This window comes from Anser brachyrhynchus (assembly GCF_964034855.1).
Source record: "Anser brachyrhynchus genome assembly, chromosome: 28".
NCBI classification, from domain to species: Eukaryota; Metazoa; Chordata; class Aves; order Anseriformes; family Anatidae; genus Anser; species Anser brachyrhynchus.
Window position 1 is genome coordinate 2,152,047 of NC_137721.1, and position 9,109 is coordinate 2,161,155.

The window sequence follows — 9,109 nt, forward strand, 5'->3', positions numbered from 1 at the left end:
GCCCAGTCCGACAGAAACGGCCCCGGGGCGTGCGGGAGCCGGGCCGGGGGCTGGGGCAAGGCCGGGGGCGGCGGTGAGGCCGCGGGACCGCCCTGCACCAGCTCCCTGCCCCCCATGGCCGCCATTACACCCCCCCCACCATTATCTGCCCCATTTGCCCCCCACGCCCCCCCAAGTGCCCCCCGCAGCCCCCCATTGCCCCCCCAGGCCTCCGCCTGCTGCCCAGGCCCGGCCCTGGCTCCCCAAGCGGGGCCGTGGCGGTGGCCGAGGCCTGGGGGCACGGGGCTGGGGGCTCCCCCCATGGCCAAGGGGGGGGCCCCGAGGGGTCCCCGGGAGGTCCCCGGTGCCCGTGGTGGGGGCAGCAGCGGCCCCGGCGGCTGGGAGCTGGGCTGGGAGCAGCGCTGGCGCCCGGCCAGGGCTCCATTTTCTGCTGCAGCTCCCGGCCCTGCGGCCACGGGGCTCCCCTGGGCAGATTTGGGCACCGGGATCCCCATCGTGCCCCCCCCCAGGGACCCACTGGCAGGGAGGAAGCGTTTGTGAGGGGAAACGGCTCCCGTCCCGGCCCCTCCGTGGCATTTTCTTGTAGAATGGTGTTTTTCCACGTTAGTAAAAATCTCTCCTCTGAAAAGCTTCCTCCCGCTGCTCTCCTTCCCCTCTTTCAATCATTTTTCTCTCCCCCCTGTTCCAGTTCACCCCGGGCCCTTTCTGCATTTCCTTCTGGGCTCCTCCTGGCACCGAGAAGGTAAAATGAGCCCAAAGGGCCCCGAAATCGCCCTGCAGAGCCCTCTCACCTGCAGCACAGCGGGAAAGGGCCGACCCCTCGAGACAAAGACACCGGCAGAAGCGCTTTAAAAAGGCATGAATCGCTTTTATTTCAAATCAACTGATCAGCCCCCTAGAAATCACTAATACAAAGCATGCGCCCTGCGACGGCGGGGCCAGGAGATGCGGGTCGGTTCAGGGGTTATCGTTACCGGGTTTCTCTTCATTTCTCTTTTTTATTTCATTTTTTTTTCGGTTTGTTTCTCGTTTCCGGAGCCGCGGACGTGACGAGCCGACGAGGGCGAGACGGGGCAGCACCCAGGGAGCCCAGCGGGGAAGGGGCAGGCGGGAGATCAGCTCGCCGGGGAGGCCGCTACGGACTGCAGGAGCGAAGAGACCCGGGTGCTCGGTCACGGACCCCGCGACGTCGGGACCCCAGCTGGGGATGGAGCCCCGGGACCCCCCTCCGCACCCCTGGGGATGCTCCCCTGTGCCCAGGTGGGTTGAGGAGAGCCCAGTTTTGGGGGCTCACGGTCACCCCACTCACCGCCCTCACCTCTCCTTGTGGTCTCTGACCTCCTCCGCCTTGTCCTTGCCCTCCTGCTTGGCTTCGTTGGCGTCCGGCACACCAGCGGCGTCACTGTTCTTCTCCTTCTCCCCTTCGGTTGGGTTGGGCTTCGGCTCCTCCTTGGGGGCCTCTTCGTTGTCGACCTTCTTCTCCCCTTCCTGCCCCTCCGCCTCCTTGGTGCGTTTGGGGGAGTCCTGGGCACGGGGAGCTCGGCTCAGCCCTGCCCCGGCGCCCCCTGCCCACGTCCCCGTCCCCGCCGTCCCCCTACCTCCAAAGCATCTTCTGCTTTCCTCTTGATCCCGGCTTTCTCGTTCTTCTCCTTGGACTGCTCGTCGATCACCAGCTTCCCCTCCTCGTCGCTGCTGCCCTCCGCGTTGCCTTTCTTCTCCCCATCACCCTCCGGCTCCCGCTCCGGCTCGGCGTCCTCGGGGCAGGTCTTCTTCGGGGTGGGCTGGGGGCGACACCGGGGCTTAAGAGAGGGGGGCCGGGACAGCCGGGGAGGGGGCCGGGAGGCGGCCACGGAGGGCTGCGGCCCCGCGGATCGCCACCCACCTGGTACCCGGAGGCTTTGACGGTTGGGTTGTTCTCGATCTCCCACAAGCCTTCGCTGAACCCTTTCCTTTTGTTGGGTTTCCCAAACTTCTCCTTGCATTCTTCATAGGGGAAGAGGTCTTTGGGCCCCAGGAATGCCCTGCTCGGGGGAAAGCAATGAGGAACGGCGGCTGGGGAGTCCCGCCTCTCCCCCAAACCCCCCGGATCCCCGCAGAGCCACGCCACTGGCTCCTTCCCCAGCTCCTTCCCCAGCTTTGGGCACCACCCAATGCCCCCGGGACCACCTCGACCATCGCTGCCCCGTGGAGACCGAGACCCCGGAGGGTCGGATCTCTCCGTGTCCCCGTTAGCCCCACAGACCCCATCTTGCGCCAGGGCCCCACTCACGTTTCGTGGGTCCCGAAGAAGAAGACTTGGTATTTGTTGGAGGACGACTTCACCGCGGCTTCTGGCATCTCGTCAATCTGCGCAACGGAGAGGAAAAGGCGAGGGCTAGGGAGGGCGCAGCCGACGGGACGTCACCCACCGCTCTCCTGGCCACCGTGTCCCCGGTGCCGACTCCCGACCCAGCAGCTACCACCGCGAGGCGGGTGCCCCGGTGCCTGGATCCATCTGGGGCATCGCTACCGCCTCGGCCGAGCGCCCGCAGCCCCCTGCAGAGCCCCGTCCCTGCTCCCAAGCCGGCGGCAGCACCGCCAACACCCGGAGGGGATGGCGAGGAGCGGCCGCCCTAAGCCCTTGTCTAGACTGGCTCAGACGCATCGAGCTCAGCAAAATCGTGGCCCCAGCCGCGCGCAGGAGGAACGGCTCCAGCCCGGCCCTCGGGGGGAGCAGCCCCAACACCCAGAGCCCCGCAAGCCCCCCCGGTGGGCGAGCGGCCCCGCTGGCAGGTGCCGTGTCACCGAGCGGGAATATTCCCGGCGCGCCACGCGGGGAACACAGCACCAGCAGCGCCGGCGGCTTTTTATAGCGTCTAAAAATAACCCCCGCTTGAGCCAGCGCGAGCACAGCCATAAATTCCCGAGAAATCCTCAAAGGAAGGGGGAAGGAGAGAAAGCGGGTGGGGGGTCTCGCTGGGGAGAAAGGTGGGAGAGCGAAACCCACCGGGCCACGCTGCCAGCGCGCTGCTGACTCACGGCGCGACCCGAGCCTCAGTTTCCCCAGGTGGCCGCGCTGGCGCGGGGCTCCCGCAGGGCTGCCACCGGGGCTTTTTTTGTCCCCTTTCCTCCTGGCACGTCGCGGACGTGGCCCTGGAGCAAGCCGCAGCGCTCGGCGCCGGATCTGGACGGGGGGTTGCGGCCGGTTTAATTCCCGGAGCTGGAAATATCGGCCGGCTTCGCCCCGAGACGTCCAAGGGTTGGCTCCCGGGACTGAGCCGGGTCGCAGCGCTGTGGGGACGGGATGCCCGAGCTGGGGACTCCACGCAGGGATGGGGACACTCGTGGGGAACGTCCCCGCTGGCGGGGAGCCGATGGGACAGCTCACTGCTGGTCCCCACTCAAGGGACCCACATGCAGCAAGGGGGAGGATGTGCCCACGCACAGCTTGGGGCAGCCGGGACCCAAAAACCCACCCCGGGGTGCTCTCGTGACCAGCAGGTGCCCGGTGCTGTGCCGGGTCCGTGGCTGGTCCCCCCCCGGGCACCGAGCCCTGGGTGCGGGGCCGCCGCGGGCAGCGCCCAGCCCCACGCCCTCCTCCCTGCATCCTCCTTCCCGGATCCGCGGCGCGTTTCGGGCTCGGTGACGTGCCTCCACTCGCCGCCACCCCCGGGCCCGGGGACACATCCCACGTGTGGGAGCCCTCCGAGGGCCGCGGCGCTCCCGGGCCCGTTTGGCAAGAGTCGGGGAGCCGGGGTGGGGATGGGGGCGAGCGTCGGTCCCCGCCGGTGGCACCAAGCTCGGCCTCGCCACCGCGCCCCGGTGCCAGAGCCCTGCCCGCCCGAGCTGCCGCCACCGCCGGGAGCAGCAGCGCCGTCCCCACGCGGCGCTGGTGGGGCGGAGGAGAAAATCTGAGTCAGAGGGCGGGCGGCCGGCCCGGCCCCGCCGCCGCCGCCGGGATGCTTCGGCGCGGATCACGTTTCTCCAGGTCGCTCCCAGGACACCAAGGGCCCCCCCCCCGCCAGCCCCCGCGGAGCCCTTTAGGAGCGGGGCTGGGCGAGGACGGGGCACCCCCAGATGCAGCCGCGCCGTCCCGGCTGTGCCACCCCACGGGGGCTGCCGTCGCTCCCGTTCCAAAGAGCGTTTAATTGCAGCTTGATTTCACCCTGCCGAGGGCGAAGCGGGGCGGACGCGGCCCCGGCGCGGCCACGAGGCCTTCGCAGCGGGCCCGGCTATTTTTAAAAATCCTCCATCCCCGAGGAAAGGCTGCGCACGTGGTGCGACCGCGGCGGCTCGGCCCCCGGCGCTCTCCCCGCAGGACGTCCCCGCAGCCCCCGCTGGGGACGGGGACCCCGGGGCGCCGTTGTCCCCAAGCCCCCCCCGCCGCCGCCGCCGCCTCGGCCCCGTGCGCGGTGCCACGTCCCCGGCCCCACGCCGGGAGCCGTCCTTGGCCAAGGTCGTGGTTGGGCAAAGGGGGCGCGGTGCAGCCCGCGGCGGGGACCCTGGGGAACAGGGGGGTGCTGCGGGACCCCCCCTGCCGTGCAGCCACCCCTCGGTCACTGCTGAATGTCCCCGGGGTGCTGGGGACGGCTCGCGTGTCCCCTGCTGGAAGGGCGCGCGCCGCACGCGGCACCCAGCGGGCGACGGCCCCTTATCTGGCCCTTCTTCACCCAAAACCCCGTCCTCCTAGAAGAGGCCGCGGCATCTCGACGCGCAGCGGCGGGCGGGGAAGCAGGGGCAGGGGAGATAAGGGGCCGCGGCCGAGATACCCCAACAGCAGCGCGGGCAGGCGCTGGGGCTGTTTGGAAATCCCTCCGTCCCCCTGGGACCCCCCCCCCGGACAAGGCGTCTGGAGCCCACCCGGAGCTCGGCCGGCCGCCGAAGCGCCCAGGGGCATCACCCAGGGCACCCACGTCCCTTTGTCCAGCCCTGCCGCTCGTGCGCCCTTCGCGGTTCCCCAGCCGGCTCCAGCAAACAGCGCCCGGGGTGGGGGCGCAAAAAAAAATAAAAATAAAAAATAAAAAAAAGGGGGGCTGGGGTGGGAGGGAAAGCTCTGGAGCGTGGCGGGGGCAGGACGAGCACGCACCCCGGCACGGACTCTGCACCCAACCTCTGCACCTGGACTTTGCCACCGGTGCCCGGAGCGCAGCGAGACTGGGAGCAGCCCAGCTGGGGCCCGGCGGTGCCAGGCCCTGCCTCGGTTTCCCCGCTGATAGGGACGGGGTGGCGATCTGGGGGCGGGCAGGGGGAATTAATTCACGCGGGTCGAGCCCGTGGGGGGGCCACACGCGCGCACCCGGCTGTCACCGGTGCCAGCCTGGCCGTCCCCTGCCCCGAAGGACGTTGCTGCGGGGGCACGAGGCCGGGCACAGCCCCGGGGGTTTATCTCGTCCCCGTGGGGCCGCCCTGGCTCCTGCTGGCAGCACACGGGGGGCCTGATCCTGCCCACCCGGCTCCCCACCGCCGCTCTGCCCCCCGCTGAAGGCCCCAAACACCCGCTGAGGGGAGCGGGCGACGCTCGGGGCCCTGGAGCAGCACCGGTCCCCGCAACACCTGACCTGCAGGAAATAAATAATGGGCCGTAAGAAACAAGGCCCTGGCCGTGCCACGAGGGATGCAACGAGGCGGGGAGACCTTACGGGGTCGGGGGAGAGGGGCGGCACCTCTGTCCCCAGCCGCCTGCACCCTGGGAGGAAGGGGACAGCAAAACCCCGCGCAGGGCCCTGCCGGTGCCACCCCCCGGCTCGCGTGCCTCAGTTTCCCCTCCGCACGCAGCCCCTGCTTGCGGTGCCGGCCCCTCGGGAGAGGTTTCCAGGCACAAACCGGCGGGTTTTGGTGAAGGATGAAACAATCTGGGGGGGCCGAGCTGGGCCGCTCGTGTTGCCGGCGCTTTGGCGGCGGGGGACCCACGCGCACGTGCTGGGGAAATCGGCCCCGGCCGGCGCCTCCTCGCTCCCGGCTCCTTGCCCTCGGTTTCTCCGCTCGCCTCCTGCTCCCGCTCCGGCCCCAAAGGGTTCGGGGGGGCAGAAACCGAACGCCCCGACGGGTGACGGGGACGGGCAGCGTTCCATCAGGGCGCCCCATTAGTCACGGGCCGGCCCTGCCTGCTCCGCTGGAGCGAGAAATGGGATTAGTCAGCGGCGGGAGGGCGAGGGCTCGGCCCCCCCCCAACCCGGACCCCAACCCCGCAGCCGAGCCCCTAAGGGGGGGGACCCTTGGGGGGGGGCGTTGGGGCCCCGGGGGGCGAGCACGAGGCTCGGTGGGGGGGGGTTGGTTTGATTCCCTTCGGTGTTTTTAACCGCAGAGGGACGGAGGCCGAATGAAGCGCGGCGCTCCGAGGCCGTGGTGGCGGCGTTGCTGGGAATGGGGGGTCCTGGGGGGGGGGGGGGGGTTTGGGGGGGCTCGTGGGGACCCCCCCCTCGCCGAGCGGAGGGCGCAGGGCTCTCGAGTGCGCGTTCGGGGGCCGGTGCCAGAAGCGAGCGGCTCCCCACCCCCTCCCCGGCCTGGCCGCCAAAATCCTCATAAACCAAACAAAAGTTGGCCAGGCCCGGGGAGGGGAAGGAGCCTGGAGGGGGGGGGGGGGGCACCGAGGGGTGGGGGGGGGCTCCAACACCTTCCGCTTCGCTGCCCACCCCCCCCCCCAAATCTCCCCCCCCCCCCCCCCCCCCGGGCCGTGTGGGCGCAGCGCGGCCCAGCACCCTCTGCAGCCAGCCCAGGGGTTTTTTTTGGGGGGGGGGGGTGGGGTTCAAGGAGCTTGTGGTGGTGTGGGGGGGGGGCGAGACAAAGCCCCCCCTCCCCTAAATAAAGCCACGGTGTTGGGGGGGGGTTAAAATCCACCCCACCCCCGCGCCCGCCCCCGACTTGTCCCCATGGGCACGTGGAGGGTTGGGGACCCCCCCCACGTGTGTGCCCCCCCCCCACGAGTGTTACCCCCCCCCCACGTGTGTGTGCCCCCCCCCACGAGTGTGTGCCCCCCCCCTCCGTGGGGGCACGATGTGGCCAGGACATTTCGACCCCCCCCAAGCCCCCCATGTGCGCTCATAGAAGGAGGGGGGGGGCACACACGCGTGGACCCCCCCCCTTTGCACACACACCTGCCTGTACCGGGGGGGGGGCACGTCGTTTCCCCGGGGGACCCGAGGGAATATTCTTCAATAAAATAAGGAAATAAAGGCCTAAATGGCGCCCCCCCCCCCCCCGTGTCCCCCCCCCCCCCAGGTGCTTACCCGGGCAGGCCAGTGCGGGTAGCCCTTCATCTTGGCGAAAACCAGGTCCCCGCATTTGTACTCCTTCTGCCGGTTGGACCGGGACATGGTGGCTGCCGGGGGGGGGGGCAATTAGGGCTGGGGGGGGTAATTAGGGCTGGGGGGGGGGTAAGGGGGGAGGGAGAGAAAAAAGGGAGGGGGGAAAAAGGGGCGAAGTTTGGGAGCCCGGCAAAAAAAAAATTAAAAAATTAAAAAAAAAATAAAATAAAGGGGGGGGGGGATAAAAAGCGTGGGGGGGGGAATAAAGGGGGAGGGGGGAGGAAGGCGGCGGCCCCCACCGCAGCGCGGCGCGGGGGGGGCGGCGGCGGCCCCGGTGCTAGGAGCGGCGCGGCGCGGCGGGCCCCTGCCCCATGCAGTTGTTTGTGTTTGAATTCAACTGCGCCCTCCCCCGGCCCCCCCCAAATCCCTTCTTCTTCCCCCCCCCCCCCCCCAACCCCCCACCCCCAAAAAAAAAAAAAAAAGGGAAAGGAAAAAAAAAAAGGAAAAAAAAATCCCCTCCCCGCCGCTCGAGGCGCTCCGCGCTCCCCTGGCCGGCCTGGCGCAGGCGCGCTCCCGTGTGCGCGCCCCCCCGTGCAGGGTCACGTCTGCAAAAATAATTAACACGCCCCTAATTAGCGATGCGTGTGCGCGAGGGTGGTGTTTGGGGGGGAGGGGGGAAGGCTTGGGGGGGGGGGGGCTGTGCCCCGGGCGCCGGCGCTCGCCTCCTTTTGTGCGCCGGGAAATTCGGGAATTAATTAATTGGGGAAGAGGTTTGGGAATTAATTGGGGAAGAGGTTTGGGAATTAATTGGGGAAGAGGTTTGGGAATTAACGGGGGAGATAAGTTGGGAAGAGGTTTGGGAATTAATGGGGGTGTTAATTTGGGAAGAAAATAGGGAATTCATTTGGGGGAAAAAAATGGGAGTTGGGAAATAGTTTGGGGAGAAAATTGGGAATTAATTTGGGTGTTAATTTGGGGAGAAAATAGGGAATCAATCTGGGGAGAAAATTGGGAATTAATTTGGGAAATAACTTGGGGAGAAAATTGGGAATTAATTTGGGTGTTAATTTGGGGAGAAAAATGGGAATTAATCTGGGGAGAAAATTGGGAATTAATTTGGGAAATAACTTGGGGAGAAAATTGGGAATTAATTTGGGTGTTAATTTGGGAAGAAAATTGGGAATTAATCTGGGGAGAAAATTGGGAATTAATTTGGGAAATAACTTGGGGAGAAAATTGGGAATTAATTTGGGTGTTAATTTGGGGAGAAAAATGGGAATTAATCTGGGGAGAAAATTGGGAATTAATTTGGGAAATAACTTGGGGAGAAAATTGGGAATTAATTTGGGTGTTAATTTGGGAAGAAAATTGGGAATTAATCTGGGGAAAAAATTGGGAATTAATTTGGGAAATAACTTGGGGAGAAAACTGGGAATTAATTTGGGAAGAAAATTGGGAAGAAAATTGGGAATTTGGGAAGAAAATTTGGAATTAACTTGGGAAGAAATTTTGGAAATTAATTAAATACAACCCCACCCCCCCCGGTTTTAATTCCTGCTCAGGGAAGGGGCACCAGGCTGCTGGCATGTCTCCGTAGCCCCGAGTCCCAAATTGGGGTGTATTCTTGGGGTTTTTGCCCAGAAAAGCCACAAAATCCCAAATAATTGTTTTTTTTTAGAAATTCCCCGGCGCTGCGCGGGGTACCGGGATTAATCTGGGTGTGCAAAATGAAACATGAAGAGGAATCTTTGGGTGCTGGGGGGGGGCTGGGACCGGGTCTGTCCTTCAGCAGCTAATTTTGGGGTGCTGGGGGGGTTCCCCTCCTGCATGCCCCCCCAAATTCTCGCCCTGGGGTTCTGCACGGAGAACCCGGTGCAGATCCTCAG

At 66.2% G+C, this 9,109-nt stretch overlaps 1 protein-coding gene across 5 annotated transcripts; it reads right to left on the bottom strand.

The window, feature by feature from the left end:
• Positions 1-847: 847 nt before the first annotated feature.
• Positions 848-7,713, bottom strand: HDGF (heparin binding growth factor). 5 transcript variants are annotated; one of them, XM_080570194.1, is made up of 7 exons: positions 3,631-3,681; positions 2,987-3,163; positions 2,270-2,346; positions 1,883-2,021; positions 1,599-1,781; positions 1,319-1,524; positions 848-1,142 (listed from the first exon to the last, which is right to left on the bottom strand). In XM_080570194.1, the coding sequence occupies exons 1-7, from the start codon at positions 3,664-3,666 to the stop codon at positions 1,136-1,138; spliced, it is 825 nt and encodes a 274-aa protein (XP_080426320.1). In that variant the 5' UTR covers positions 3,667-3,681; the 3' UTR covers positions 848-1,135. The 5 variants fall into 5 exon arrangements, with proteins under 5 accessions (XP_080426320.1, XP_080426322.1, XP_080426321.1 ...); XM_080570196.1 differs by lacking the exons at positions 2,987-3,163; positions 3,631-3,681 and adding an exon at positions 7,206-7,713 and having other exon boundaries at positions 1,339-1,524; XM_080570195.1 differs by lacking the exons at positions 2,987-3,163; positions 3,631-3,681 and adding an exon at positions 7,206-7,713.
• Between the last annotated feature and the right edge of the window lie 1,396 nt (positions 7,714-9,109).